At 39.5% G+C, this 16,210-nt stretch overlaps 1 protein-coding gene across 2 annotated transcripts in view; it reads right to left on the bottom strand.

Moving 5' to 3' along the window:
* CAMK4 (calcium/calmodulin dependent protein kinase IV) overlaps positions 1-16,210 on the bottom strand; it is an 81,764-nt gene that overhangs the window by 35,578 nt on the left and 29,976 nt on the right. For both annotated transcript variants that reach the window (XM_081316236.1, XM_081316237.1), the window contains exon 2: positions 3,243-3,321. In XM_081316236.1, coding sequence (XP_081172362.1) covers positions 3,243-3,321 — 79 coding nt within the window. The remainder of the gene's footprint in view (positions 1-3,242; positions 3,322-16,210) is intronic.

Here is a 16,210-nt window from a genome sequence, read left to right as displayed (position 1 = left end):
TAGCAAGCAGACTAGGTACCATCACTGCATAATTTCTTTTAGTTCCTTGGCTATAACATAACATTGCATCCTAAATTTCACAGTAAGGATTGCTGTAAAATGCTAATGTAAAATTTGGAATAAAACATCTATGTCTTCTTTAGAGCCTAGTATAGGGAAACAAATGCAGCAATTTTCTCATATACAATATTTACAATTTACTTTTATGAAATTTATTAGTTTATTTACTGAAATTATTACTCTATTTTTCACCATAAATTATGCATATGGTGCTAAAGAAAAATAAAATAAATTAATAATTAAATCATTTAAAATACCATTAAAAGCATATCAATAAATAGAATACACGTTCAGTTACAATGTACTCAACAGCTAGCCAAATTACATGCCAGAGGGAGACTGCTTACCAGACCATGGAAAACAAGAGAGAGTTACCCTAGCAATTTTTTCCAGAAAATTCTGAAGTCTGGTTAAACCCGCCAGATCTCTTAACAAAAAATGTCTACAATAGTTGGGAGGGAGGGAGGGAGGGAGGGAGGGAAGGAGGGAGGGAGGGAGGGAGGGAAGAAAGGCTTATTCTAAAGGACATTAAGTGTGTGCAAAATTGAAAAGATAAATATATTATTTCAAAAACCTGATCCTAAATTGTGTGGGATTTAGGGCACTGTGCTAGGAAAGTCATCCAGTCAGTGATGATACTATAATGAAGGAGTTACATCTCACTATAGCTGGCCTGAGGCAAAAATTTCAATAATAGCATTGGATAGGTTGAAATTGTTCAATGTTTCCCAAAAGCTGTCAAATAATATAACTGCCATGATCCAAAGGAGATATTAAGGAACGTATCATCCTGGCTTAACAGGATTTTCTAGAAATGTGTACAACTCTGCAGTCTGAGATGTGCAAAAATCTTGGGTGTTGACATATATAAATCCTGGCTGAATATAGAAATAAACACAAACGATGATTGTAACCCCATTTAGTGCAGGTTGCATCCCTATTCGTAGATTTGCATTTCAGTTTACCAGCAAAACCTGTTTTGTTTGAATTAATTTTCAACTAGCTTTTCTTTATCCAATTGCTTACTGATATCAGATACCAATTTATAATTGTAGATTGTGAATGACAGGGAAGATAAAATTATCTTAAAGGATTTGTTTCATCTCATGATACAAGATTGAGAGGAACACATTTACACCAGTGCTTCTCAACCATGGACTTCAAATTGCAAAATTCCCAACCAATATGACTGGCTAGGAATTCTGGGAGTTAAACCCATGCATCTTAAATTTGACAAGTTTGCAAAACATTGGTTTATACCCTGATCTTCTCAGCCTATGATTGTCAAAGCTCCATTCTCCTTTCTTCTACTAAAAATTCCAACTAAAGGGAAGGAGAGTAAGAGACAGTATCTGACAATATTCAATATAACAGAAGTTAGCTCTCTTTAATTTAGTTTTCACATTTTGTCATTATCACATCTGCCTTAGTTTTCAGAGATATCATGTTACAAATGTTTAAATTTGCAATTTTTATAAACTCTAATTTTAATATTATGCTGCATCATTTTTGGTAGCATAAATTTTATTCACTGGAAGATATTGCATGCCCATTTTTGCAACCAATATATGGCAGTTTTGAATTAGATCTGTTTTATTTCATTTTGGTTGTCACTCTAAAATTGAATTTTTCTAATGGAAAATGGTGTCATAAATTGCTATAAGCAGTGCTTTTTTTGTAAAAGAAAAAGGTGCCGGAACTCACACATGTCATACAACCCTCCTTGCCTACCCTACAAGGTTCCATCCAAAAAAGGTGCTGGAACTCCGTTCTGAGCGTTCTATGACAAAAAAAGCCCTGGCTATAAGCCATATAGAGGATTTTAATCATAATGAAGCCTGATGCATACCTTCTACTTAATGGGAGATTAGGTCCCATGGGCAACAAATATCATAGATTGTAATCTTAAATTTAATAGGCATTTAATGAGTACTATATAGTCACAATTAAATGCTGTTACAACATAATCCTATCTGAAATTCCAAGAAACCTCGTCAGGACAGGTTCACCTATGTTGGCTGTGACTCCTGGAAGTGGAATCTTAAAACATCAAGAGAATGTTAGTTTAAGGAAGGCTTTCTTAAAGGTTGTTTTTTAGAATAGATCTGTTGAACCATCCTTACATAACAGTAAGACCCATACTTTAGAACAAAGCTGTTTGTTCATACAGGTAGTCCTCGACTTACAATCAAAATTGAGTCAGGCAATTACAACCATAAGTTTTGATGGTCATAAAGCAGGTCACCTATTTTTATGACTTTTTTGCAGAAGTTGTTAAGCAAATGCCATGGTTGTTAAGGGATGTTGTTATTCGCTATGGACTGCTTTTTGTTAGAAATATCTGTGTCCAGCAAAACCATTGTAAATCATGGTCATGTGACTACGATGCACTGCAAACAGACTTAATTTAATTTAATTTTAATTTTATATTGTATTGTTTTTAAATTTTGCCTTGTAAACCGCCCTGAGTCCTTTGGGAGTAGGGCGGTATATAAACCGAATTAATAAATAAATAAATAATAAATGTGGGCCAATTGCTAAAAGGTGGGAGGGGATGATGCTAGCACTTCAAAGTCATAAAGTACTCTTGGGGGTCTCTCATAACTTTGAATGGTCACTAAGCAATTGACTGTAAGTCAAGGACTATTGTGCATAGATCAAAATACAGTTGTTCCAGTTGTTTGGGGGAAAAGCACAAAGGGCATCAGCAGTGAAAACTGAAAGAAGACAGGAATGTTGCCAGGATGATTAGGAATGCAAATATATATATATATATATATATATATATATATATATATATATATATATATATATATATATATATATATATATATATATATATATATATATATATATATTTGCATTCCTAATCATCCTGGCAACATTCCTGTACAATATATATATTGTACAGGGAGTTTCAGCACAACATTCTGAAATTCTCAATTTGGTTCTTTTGAATTATAGTGGATTTCAAACAGTTTGGCAGATGTTCTATTGGGTAATAGTTTGTTTTGAATTCAACATAAAATGTCCCATATGCCTTATTATTTTGGATTAAAAGAAGCTTAAGGGTCTACATTGGTGAGACTGTGAGAAATTAATACATTTGTATTCTAATGTAGCTCTGCTCAGAAGCAAAATTCAGCAACAAATAACTCATGAATAGGAACAGCTACACTTACAGTTTTCTTCAAGATTTTGACAGCAAAAGGCTTTTGAGTTCCTTTCTGCCTGCACCTGTAGACAGTAGATGTAGCACCCCTGAATGAAAAGACAAAGATAGATGTATTATTAAGTTGGTAATATATTTGTCAGACAAAGCACAGATTTCTCTCAAAACAATGCTTGCTTCAAAATCTGACATTTGGAGTCTTGAATGGAAAAAAGAAATCATACTTCTGTAATTTTTCCCTGCGTTGTTCAGATTTTCACGTTTGACTCAAATAATGAATCAAAAACTGTGATTTTGTTAAATATTTGTTAGACTTTTACTTGGCAACTGTGAATGCAACTTTTTTCTTAATCAGAAATTTACCTATTTTCAAAAAAACAGAAAAACATCCCATTATTAAAGTAGATTTAATGCAACAAATATTTAAATATTAAAATATTTTAAAAGAAGTTGTGAGATACATTAAATCTCAAAGAAACAATATGATCAATAAGACCTCACAGCAGAGATGATTGAGTCAATAACACTTGGGCCATTCAACAAATTGTCAGAAATGTCTATTGAGAATCATCCTATAATAACTATTCTTCCCTCCATTCTTAGCCACTTAATCCTTCCTTACTCAAGGCAGTCTTTGACAGATATAATTCTTTTCTCAAGAGGTTTTAAGGGAGATTTTTCTTGTTTAACTCTTTTAAGCAGATTGTGCAGCAAAGAAATAGAAAAGCAACAGATTCAATTCATTTATTTTTAGCCTGTTTTTATTTTGTTTTTGTTTCCCTCCTTTCTTTTCTGGTCTTATTAAAACAATATAATTTATTTTTAAGCCTATCCAATTTGAGCTATTAAAATCCAGACGACCACTAGATGGGAGCAAAGATACACAAATTCAAATTCTTTATTCTTCCAGGTCAGCCACCCAGATTAAATAAGATTTCCTAAATATAACCTACCAAATACAACCTAGAAAATAACATTCAAAATAAGGCATACAAGGTGAAAAATGTATGGTCACACTTGCACTGTTTTGCTATCAACAATCTGCAAGTTTTATAAATGGTGGAAACTTTGCAACTATAAGAGTTACTCAGGGATTCTTATCTTCCAGTAAAAACTTTCTTTTCTGGAAAAAAGCTTCGAAGAGGTGTAACTAGTTTTTTGTGTATTTTTCGGGACAAAGATATACAATAAACTCCTTCAAAAGTTGTCATTTATTCTTTAAAGTATATTTATTCTTTAAATTATCACTTTATATTTGTTTAAGAAATTCTCCTTTTAGTTTTAACAATATCACATTTGAAACAGCTTCAATATTTAGGGAAGTGTGCTTTACCACACCAAACTGGAAATTAATTTTATAATTGTTCCCAGGTTCAAGAATAATCTCCTCTGTAATATATGGGAATCTGATAGGACAAAGTTGGTAGAATTAAGCTATGGAACTAGTCCTATGGTTTTACAAATCCTTGCTTGTATTTCAATACTAGTTTGTGCCTAAATGGTAACATATATAACCCCATAAAGTCTGGGTCTAATTGCTTTCTGCCACATATGAATTGGATATTAATTATATAAAATGTGCCAATAACAGTTCACTAACAGTGAAGTTGGTTGTATGTGGATATACCTAGCTAATTATGCTAAGATATTAGGGCTCTTAACTTGAAGGGAAAAGTGCTTCAGAGGGCATATTGGTGTGTGCAGAGGAGCTGTCAGCAACTTCATAATCCAAATATGTTCTTATTCTGCAACTATGCTGCAACTGCAGAGGGCAGTCACACAACAACAGGAACAGACATTGCTGTTTTAAGTAGTTGCTGACAGCTGCTATGCAAGGGCTCCTGCCTTGAAAATATTTTGTTTCTCATCCAAGAAGCTTCTTCAGAACTGAAGCTTCTTGGATGAGAAGTGAAATGTTTTCAAGGGGAAAAAAACAAGAAAGTTCAGTTGCCTTTTGAAAATCACCTTTGTAAAAAAACAACACCATGATCTGGATGACTGAGAATCTCCATAGACATTAAGCCAGAACATTTCTTAATAAACATGGTTTCTATGAAATGCACAAAAATGCTAGATCTCTAGAGCCACATTCTCAGTGATAGGAAATATTTGTTTCTTTTCCAAGGAAGAGTTTTTTTTAAATGACCCTTCTCCTCTTCCTCTGTGGAAACCTCCTCTTCTTATAGAAAAGCCTTTGGGTCCAATGCCAAATTTTCTTTCACAGACTTTTCTGTTCTATCTTAACTTCTCTAACAAAGCCATTTTGTTCTGCAGAGAGAGAAAGAGAGACAAAGAAATAACCTTGTCCTAGAAACTCACTGTAACATGCAAACATTTAGAACACTGACTTAAAAACCTGCCAATTCCCTGAGTTTACAATGTGTGGACTTCAACTGCCGTTACTGTTGACTGAGCCCTCTGCAAATATACTGGACAGTCCGCAGATCTCTTATTGGTTATAATTATGTTCTTTTTGTTGTTGGGCTATTTTTTTAATGAGCAAATTATTGGGTTTGCTTCGCCAAATAGCTAAACTGAATATCAGTAGAGGGGAAGGTCAAGAGGCTCTGAACCTCTTCAGTGCTGCCAAATTCATGCAGATGCCTATCTTTCAAGTCCACTTAACTGTAAGTACAAATTACTACCCTGACATATTATCACTGGGACTAAGATGCTATGTCAAATGGAGTATATATTTAGCTTCTGTTCCCAATGACATTTTAGTTCCTAAATTGAACAGACACACTTATTTAAAAACAGATGTACCAACTCCTTTTATTAATCTTGTACAATAAAAATCTCCTACATCAATGCTATTCTTTTGAACAAATAGGCTAATAACATTTATTCTCAACTATTATTATAACTATTATTCTTTGACGATCTCAGCTGAAAAAGATAATAAATTTACTTTAGATTTTAGGTAAAGCATCAATTTTGTTTTTCAAAGAGTGACAAGAGGATTCCCCCTTGTACCCCAAAAGAGGCCCACTAATTACTATTTTAACTAACCCAAAGCTAAATGAAGTTCAGCCTGGAAGATCTAAATCAGGGTTTTCCAACCTTGACAACTTTCAGATACGCAGACTCCAACTCCCAGGATTCTCTAGCCAGCATGAAAAAGTCTATTTTATATCTGCTTAGTTCTGACAAAATGGAGAGTTAAAGAATACTGGTAGTCCTCAAATTATGATCACTCGCTTAGCAACTGTTCAAAGTTACAAAGGTGCTGAACCAGGTGGTCTTATGACCAGTCTTCAAGTTGGTGGCCGATGGATGATTGGAATCTAGATAGTTGGGTGTCCTGCTTACAGTTGTGATGACATTGCAGCAAGTGAAAGTAGCATGATTGTGATTTCCAGTGTTCCCTGACAACTTCCCACAAGCAAAGTCAATACGAAAGCTGGCAAGAAGTAGAAAATCATTCCAGTTCCCACCGTTTTACCTCCCCACATTCTTTAGTGCTTGCCTGCAACATCTGCTGGCCTATCTGCCTGGGACTCCTGCCTCTTCCTGTTTAACAACCTGGGATTACAGTGACAACTGGGACTACAGTTGTTGCTAAACAAAGCAGTTATGTGGCATCATACTTTACAGCCGCACTGCTTAGTGAAAGAAATTCTGATCCCAATTATTATTATAACCCAAGAACCACTTGGATTTGTTTACCAAGGTTTTTGAAATAACATTAAGAAGGATCATCATACTCTACATGGGTATCTTACTAAGGACAGAGCAAAATAAAATATGTGTACCAAGTATAATCTTTTAGTTATTAAAGAACCACATACTCAACCACTGCATAGGCACAGAAAAGTTCTCTACAAATGCTCCATCCAGTTTTCCAATTCCTCCTAATCAGTCATCCAGTAAAACCATCAGGCACCAGCAATTCGGGCACTTGGCAACTGGTTCTTATTTACAATTGGTTGTAGCATCCTGTGGTCATGTGATCACGATTTGCAACCTGTTTTGCTGGTTTTTGGAAAACCTCCATCAGGGAAGCTGGATTTCCTCAACAACCACTTGATTCACTTAATGACCGCAGTAATTTACATTATGATTGCCATAAAAATAGTCATAGAACCATAACTATGACTTTTTACAAACTGTACAAACTCCTAGTGTTAGAATTGTGTCCCATTATGAAAGTAGCAAAAGTAGATTGCTAATCCAATCTAATGCATTGGAACACCTCCTGAAAATAATTCAGTAGTATTCTATTAAAGAGATATGATTGTTATTTTTCAGGAGATGTTCATATGTATTGAATGAAGATGGTCTGTTACCAGGCTTATTTTTAACAAAATCTTAGTCCAAAACTGCTTTCAAGCAATGTGCTACTTTAAGAGAAAGCAGCAAGTCTCAAATGGGGCTCAGAGTATAGCAGACAACTGTCCAAGTCTTCCAATTCAAAAGATATCAGGCCAGGTAGTGGTCAAAAAAAGTCAGACTGACAATCAAAAATGGTTACCTTTCTGTTCCTAGCTCTTCATACCGAAAAGGGGAAAGTAGAAGAAGGAAGGGGAAAATAACGTAGCTTTATGATTGGCAGGTTTTGTTTTTACCCAGAGAGTGTTATCATGAATTTACTTTCATTTACAACCAGTGCTTTTTTTGTAAAAGAAAAAGGTGCCGGAACTCACACATGTCATACAACCCGCCTTGCCTACCCTACAAGGTTCCATCCAAAAAAGGTGCCGGAACTCCGTTCTGAGCGTTCTGTGAGAAAAAAAGCCCTGTTTACAACTGAAATGTTTGGTGGGGGGTGGGGGGGTGGGGGGACAGCTATACCTAAATAAATACTTACACATTAGTTACAGTATTTCTCTATATAAATAGGTTATTTTAATGCAAATTGTGCAGAAGATAATCTATCCTCCAAATATTTATGGATTTCCTTTGTACAAACTCCATGGCTTTTATCTGAGTGATATTTTGTAACAGTGACCGTACCATTGGTGCCATTTTTATAGAAACTCCAAATGAATCAACCAAATAAAGCATGTTGTTGTTGTTAGCTGCGAAGTCGTGTCCAACCCATAGCGACCCCATGGACAACGTTCCTCCAGGCCTTCCTGTCCTCTACCATCTTCTGGAGTCCATCTAGGCTCACGCCTACTGCTTCAGTGACTCCATCCAGCCACCTCATTCTCTGTCGTCCCCTTCTTCTATTGCCCTCGATCTTTCCCAGCATGAGGCTCTTCTCCAGTGAGTCCTTCCTTCTCATTAGGTGGCCAAAGTATTTGAGTTTTAGCTTCAGGATCTGGCCTTCTAAAGAGCAGTCAGGGTTGATCTCCTCTAGGACTGACCGGTTTGAACTCCTTGCAGTCCAAGGGACTCGCAGGAGTCTTCTCCAGCACCATAGTTCAAAGCAAATAAAATAAAGCATAGTATCTCTTAATAATAAAATAAATAAATTAATAATAATAATAATAATAATAATAATAATAATAATAATAATAATAATAATAATAAATAATAAAACCTTTATTGTCAAAGTACAACATGTGTACATTGAGATTAGCTGAGCCTCCAGACAACAAATGTAGCATATGCAACAGACACTGCAACTAAAATCTGGCAGGCTTCATCCTCTCCAGAAGGCTAACTATGCTAATTTTAACCCATTTTTGATAGAAAGGTTACAGCCATTTATTTCCCTACATTCCCTTCCCACTTATAAAGAAATTAAGTGACATATTAACCTAAAGCAAGTCACAACTGATGTGATCTGTGCTAAATATCCATTTTCAGAATTTTTGAAATAAAAAAACACAAATATTCATGCTGCTCATTTTACCGTTTTAACTGCTTAACTGTATTGTCAGTGTGTGGCAGGAATCTGTATCTATGATCCTAAGTCAAACAACTGACTTTACATATACAGCAGAGACACTTAATGTGCAAGCAAATTCCTTTTGATCATAAAATAAATGCTCTTCTTCACTGCATCCCGAAAGTGCTAAAACCCCATGCTGATGCTAGCTGGATCAAAAGAGTTTAAGACACAGGTCTGCAACCCGCGGCTCCGGAGCCGCATGCGGCTCTTTCAGCCGTCTCCTGTGGCTCCCAGTCCTCTGCCATGTACAGTCCAAAAAAAAAAAAGTGGGACTAAAAAAGTTCAACCAATCAATTCAAATATGCAGGGTAGGTGCATATCTCGCCTTGGCTCCACTCTTCAGTCAAACCCTGTTCTGCGCATGCGCGCATGTACTCACATGCGCACACACGTTTTGCGGCTCCCAGTTTTTCCTTTTGTGAGGGAACCGGTTCCGAGTGGCTCTTTCACTGTTTCAGGTTGCTGACCCCTGGTTTAAGAAAATTCTGTTTGGGGACTTCCGGGGCTGAGGTCACAGCAGACAAGCGGGTCCTGGAATATCTCTTCGGATCGCAGCTTGTTTTCCCGATACTGTGCGGCTCTACATAGCCATCGCCAGCTGGGGATCAGCAGGCGAAGATTATTGCAGGGAACTTGCAAAATCCCTGCTTAGCAGTGAGAAATCCTCCCGTGGTGCCGGTATTGAGAGAAGGCACCTGAAGAATGGCTGCCCTGGAGCTGTGACTCAGCAATTTAGAAGGAAGCTACTGACGTTCCAGGCAGAGTTAAGAGTGAATATCAAGAGAATGAGAATCCCCCCCTTCGTTTGTTGATCATTTGAGAGGTGAGCAGCGTGAAGTATTATCCAGCCTTAATTGATTAAAGCGGCAGACAACAATACAAGCTTTTAACAATAGCCGCCTTAGAGAGACTCACAGGCTGATTTGAGGATTCCAGTTACTTCTTTGGTGTTCATCTTCGATGGACAGACTCTTTCTTTAAATTTTGATAAGTGTTTTTTTTTCTCCTTTTGAAATATCTGGGATCTGGATGGTGATTTGTTAATTCGTTAATGCATAACAGCCTGGAGACCCCCCTTTTCTATTTGATCTGGCATCGGTTTTTTTCTTTCTGCTTCTTTCTTGGAGGTTTAACATCGTAACATTTGTCAGCAGAGAAGAGAAGAGGAACTGAACTGAACTGAATTGGACTGCCACGCTTCCTTGAAGAATAAGGAATTTAAATATACTGAACTGGGTTACATCCCCTTTTTTTGAATATTGGCTTATTCATATTATTACTTATTTTCTTTCTTTTTTGCCATTGATAGGGCCTATTTACTATATTCTCTCTATATTTTTCTTTTTATGCCTTATATAATAACAACATATTTAACCCCTACTTTAATAAACTTAGAGAAGAAATTGGGTGATTAGGATAATATTGAGAGTACGAGGTGCTTGGGGAGGAGTCTTGGAGATTGAGTAAGTGTAGGCTATTTTGGAAGAGCACCAAAGAATAACAGAAATGGCGACCATAACAACTTTTGCCAAGAAGAAGACCATAGTGCCTGTGCCCACACAATCCCCGTCAACTACACCCCTGACAGCTCGCAAATTTCTGGATGAGACAGTGACAGGGAATAAAGACACTTTATCTATACAGGGAGTTCAGGATATGTTTAAGTCACTTCAAGACTTAATGTTGAGAAATCAGGAGACTACAGCTATAGGATTTGAGGAGTTAAAGAGGGAAATGAAGGCTGAGATGGGTAACCAGATGGAAGGTTTAAAGGGAGAAATAAGGAGTATACATCCGAAGCTCCAGGAAATGCAGACAATGGTAGTGAGTCAAGAGGAACGGATCCAGGTGGTAGAAACGAGAATGGATAAGACAGATGTAAAAGTGGAAAGTATGGAACACCGGCTGGTGATAGCTAATAAACGCCTGGAGGATGAAATAATTGCCCTTGAATTAGATAAATCTGCCTTTTTCCTACGTTTACAAAACATTGAAGAGGACCGAGAGGAGCAGTTGGAAACCATTGTGACAGAGATTTTGGCTGGAGTGCTTGAGGTGAACCCACAAGAGATGTTGAGGGATATAGATGACATATTTTGGGTTTACACTAGTTATGCACGTCGAAACAAACTCCCGAGAGAGATACATGTCTGACTGAATAAAACATCAGTGCGGGAGCAGGTCCTAAGGAAAGCAAGAGAGAAGACTATATCCTTTAAAGGAAGATCAGTAATTATTCTTAAGCAGCTACCAAGAAGAGAGAGATCAGAGGAAAAAATATGATTTCCTAACAAGTCAGTTTAGGAAATTTGACATTCGCTACCGATGGCTGATTCCAGAGGGATTGGCTTTTATGTGGCAGGACAAGAGATATCGTATTGATAACTTACAGGATGCCCATGTATTTTTTGAATCTCAGTTCAATCAGGAGAGTGAGGAGGAGTTAGAAGGCAAAAGCCAGGAAGAAGTTCAATTGGATTCCAAGGGGAGAAGTGGAGGATTAAAAGAAAAGAAGAGTATAGATAAGGAAGATGCTGGGGAATTGGGAGGCTCGGGCCCTCAAATGGAGACACGGTTAGCAAAAAAAATAAAGAATACAGCGAAGCAGTGACATTCAGGAAGAGGTTCGCCTTTTTTCTGTCAATATTAACGGTCTTAATGCTCCTACTAAGAGGGAAAAAACTTGGTCCAAACTTTGTAAATTAAAATATGATATAATTTGTATCCAGGAAGTCCATATCATTAAAAGTCAACAGAAGGTACTAGCGTGTCCAAAATTGGGGGAAGTTTTTGTGTCCCTGGCAGAACAAAAGAAAAGGGGAGTAGTGATTTACGTCCGGCGAAATATTGAGGCCCACTGGGTGTATTCAGATACAGAAGGTAGAGTAGTGATGGTAGAACTTCGATTGGCTCAGAAGATCTTATTGGTAAATGTGTATGCACCAAATTGTAATCAGTGTGCCTTTTTTCAAGGTTTATATAAAGTAATAGCAGGGTTAGAATACGAGCATATATACATCGTAGGAGACTTCAATGCAATAGTAGATGTTGATAAAGACTATACCCTGGGGCAACGTTTACTTAAAGGGGTAAAAAGAACATTGCCTAAGGTGTGGGATCAAGTGAGGGAGGAATTAGGTATATGTGATATATGGTGAGATTTTCACAGGGAAGAGAGGCAATATACTTATTTCTCTCCCAGGCATCAAACATGGACCCGAATTGATATGATATGGGCATCCCATGAATTGAAAGAGATGGTTAGGGAAATAGAGATTACGACTAATGACTGGGCAGATCACAGCCCGTTAGTTTTGGTTTGGAAAGGAGAAAAGAAGAGGTATAGATGGACAATGAGAGCAGCTCTTTTAAAAGAAGAACAATTCAAAAACTTGTTGAACCAGGAAATGGGATACTTTTTTAAGGAGAACAGAAGGGAAGATACACCAATTCAAATTATATGGGACACTGCGAAAGCAGTGATTCGAGGGATAGCAATTAAGTATTCGGCATATAAGTGGAAGAAAGAGAGAGTTAAGAAATTGGAGTTGATGGGAATGTTGACAGAGGCTGAGGAGGCTCTTCAGAAAGACCCATCCTCAGTAATAGCGAGGGAGAGAAAAGATATTATGCGACACGAGATTTCCCTCCTGGATCAACATGAATTAGCAGAGAAAATTCAAAGGAATAAACAGTGTTTTTTTTTAACATGCCAACAAGGCTGGAAAATGGTTGTCCTATAGGCTTAGGAAGCGAGCAATCGTGAGAAAAATAGAATGGTTACAGGATGGGATGGGAAATATGGTGGGATCAAATGATCAAAAGAAAAAGGTGATTCAGGAATTTTTTACTGCATTGTATAAGAAAGATCCAATTTTAGAAGAAAGGATTGGAACTTACTTAGAAAGGGTGGATTTACAGGAGGTTCCTGAGAATGTAAAACAAATTTCGAATTCAGAGATCTCAGAAGGGGAAATAAAGGAGGCAATTAAGAAACAATCGAATGGGAAAACCCCGGGAACGGATGGACTCCCGGCGGAATTATATAAAGAGATGTTGGAAATGTTTAGTGGCCATTTAAAAGATTTATTTAATGAGGTTTTGAGTGAAGGGAAAATACCCCAGTCATGGACAGAGGCTTATATATCTTTGATCCCAAAGGAAGATTCAGATCGTACCTTGGTTAAAAATTATAGACCCATTTCGCTATTGAATGCAGATTATAAAATTTTCTCCTCAATTCTGGCAGGCAGGCTTAAAGTTTTCTTAAGATTTTTTTTAAAAAAATATTTCTTCCTGTGAGCTATCCACTTTATTTATTTAAAAAAATCAGTTCTCCTGTTATCCCAGTTAATTTCTGTTTCAACCTAAAGTTAACACTGTTTCACTGCAACTTCCATTTAATCCAAATGAGTAAATACTGAAAGGAGTTTAATTTAATTTAATTTAATTTAATTCTTTTTTAACTTTTGTACTTTTGTAGTTTTAAGATATGCCCTGTTCACCGCCCTGAGTCCTTCGGGAGAAGGGCGGTATAAAAATTTAATAAAACTAAACTAAACTAAACTGCATTTACCATGTACAATGAGGAAAACTGCACCACTGCTCTTCTTAATAGGTCTCCAAGGGCTCCTCTCTCCAGGAAGAAAGACTGCTCACCCATCAATCGCTAGTCCCACTAACCAGCCCTACCTCTCCAGTTAGCATTTGAGTCACTTCCCTGTTGTTCCCTTGCTGCCCACCACTGTTAAAAGATTTCAAATTTTGGCCTTGGATCCAAAGCAGCCAATCACCCATTCGGCCTTCCGACCAGCTGATTGGGCAAAGGGGCCAGAGAGAAGCAGGAAAGAGTACAGAGACATGCCCTTCCCATCTTCCCCTGAACAGCACAACAGAAGTGTGGTCAGAAATGACTGACATTTCATGAAGTGGCCAAAGGCCATGGGAGCCATGGATCCTGGATTTTGGAAACGTTCTATAAATTAGCCCGTTTTAGGTATCTTGATTCAAGAACTGTTCCCCTGTGATATTTATTTATTTATTTATTTATTTATTTATTTGTTTGTTTGTTTGTTTTTATAAACCGCCCTTCTCCCGAGGGACTCGGGGCGGTGTACAGAATAGGTAGGCATACAGAGTGAACAATAGTGAAAAAAACAATAGTAAAATACAAACTGGGACCCCAATTAGAGCTATCAGGCCAGGCCGGACTGCTGGAACAGGTAAGTTTTTAATTCGCGCCAGAAGGTGCGGAGGTCGGGGGCCATCCGGATTTCGGTTGGTAAGCTGTTCCAGAGGGCTGGCGCACCCACTGAGAATGCCCTCCCCCTGGGGGCCACCAGCCGACATTCCTTGAGCGGTGGCACCCTGAGGAGGTCCTCTCTGTGGGAGCGCACAGGACGGTGGGGTGCTGACATTGGCAGAAGGTGCTCCCGTAGGTAGTCCGGACCCATGCCATGTAGGGCTTTGTATGTCATTGTTAGCACCTTGAACTTCACACGGAAGGCAACTGGAAGCCAGTGCAGCGCACGGAGGAGAGGTGTGATATGGGAGTATCGGGAGGCTCCCAAGAGTGTCCGTGCCGCTGCACTTTGCACCAGTTGAAGCTTCCGAGTGGATCTCAAGGGCAGCCCCATGTAGAGAGCGTTACAGTAGTCTAGGCGAGAGGTCACAAGAGCATGGGTGACTGTACGTAAGGCATCCAGGTCCAGATAAGGCCGTAATTGGCGAACTAGTCGAACCCGGGAGAAGGCCCCCTTGGTCACAGCTCCTATGTGATCTTCCAGGGAGAGCTGCGAGTCAAGGAGGACACCCAGGTTGCGGGCCCTATCAACAGGGGGTAGTAACTTGTCCCCGATGTTAAGGGATGGGATGTTCTGAGTATCCTGGCTTGCCGGGACGTACAGCCATTCAGTCTTGTCCGGGTTCAGTTGAAGCCTGTTCCTCCCCATCCATTCCCGGACCGCTTTCAGGCAGCGGGACATCACGTCGAGGGCATCACTGATGTTGTTTGGAGTTGAGATGAAAAGCTGGGTGTCATCAGCATACTGATGGTACCCTACTCCAAAGCTGCGAATGATCTCGCCCAGCGGTTTCATGTAGATGTTGAACAGGAGAGGCGAGAGGACCGACCCCTGAGGGACTCCGCAGGCGAGAGGCCTCGGGGTCGACCTCTGTCCCCCTGCCAACACCGACTGCGAGCGACCCTGGAGAAAGGAGGAGAACCAACGCAGAACCGTGCCTCCCACTCCCAGTCCCCTGAGGCGTCGCAGCAAGATACCATGGTCGATGGTATCGAAAGCCGCCGAGAGGTCTAATAAGACTAGGACAGAGGAATGGCCCCTGTCCCGGGCTCTCCAGAGATCATTTATCAGAGCGACCAATGCTGTCTCCGTGCTGTAGCCCGGCCTGAAGCCCGATTGGTACGGGTCTAGATAAACCGCTTCATCCAGGATCTGAGGGAGTTGGTGCGCCACCACGCTCTCAACAACCTTCGCAAGGAAGCGAAGATTGGAGACTGGACGAAAGTTATTCAATGAGGATGGGTCCAAGGTGGGCTTCTTGAGGAGAGGTCTCACCACCGCCTCCTTCAAGGCGGTGGGGAAGTGACCCTCACTCAGAGAAGCGGAGATGACCGCCAGGAACCAGCCTCGTGTCCCCTCTCGAGCTGCATATGCCAGCCAGGAAGGGCACGGGTCCAGTAAGCATGTGGAGGAGCTCAACCTCCTCATAATCCTGTCCACTTCCTTAGGAGTCACAGGATCAAATTCCTCCCAGATGACGTCGACAAGACTGTCCATGCCTTGTTCTTCCAGCTCAGCCCAGTTGGAGTCCAGGCCGGTTCGGATCCGAGCAATTTTATCCAGCAGATATTGACCGAATTCCTCGGCTCGACCCTGCAAGGGTTCCTCCCTCACCTCTTGGTTCAGTAGGGAGTGAGTCACCCTGAACAAGGCAGCCGGGCGATTATCTGCGGACGCGATGAGGGTGGAAAAGTAGTTGGATTTTGCCACCCTTATCGCAGCGAGATAAGACCTGGTGAGGATTCTTAATCGCAATCGGTCGGATTCGGATCGACTGGATCTCCAACGGCTCTCTAGGCCCCGTCTCCGACGCTTCATCTCCCGGAGCTCCGC

The sequence above is a fragment of the Vipera berus genome (assembly GCF_964194415.1).
Source record: "Vipera berus genome assembly, chromosome: 2".
NCBI lineage: Eukaryota > Metazoa > Chordata > Lepidosauria > Squamata > Viperidae > Vipera > Vipera berus.
This window is presented reverse-complemented; position numbering and strand designations above follow the sequence as displayed.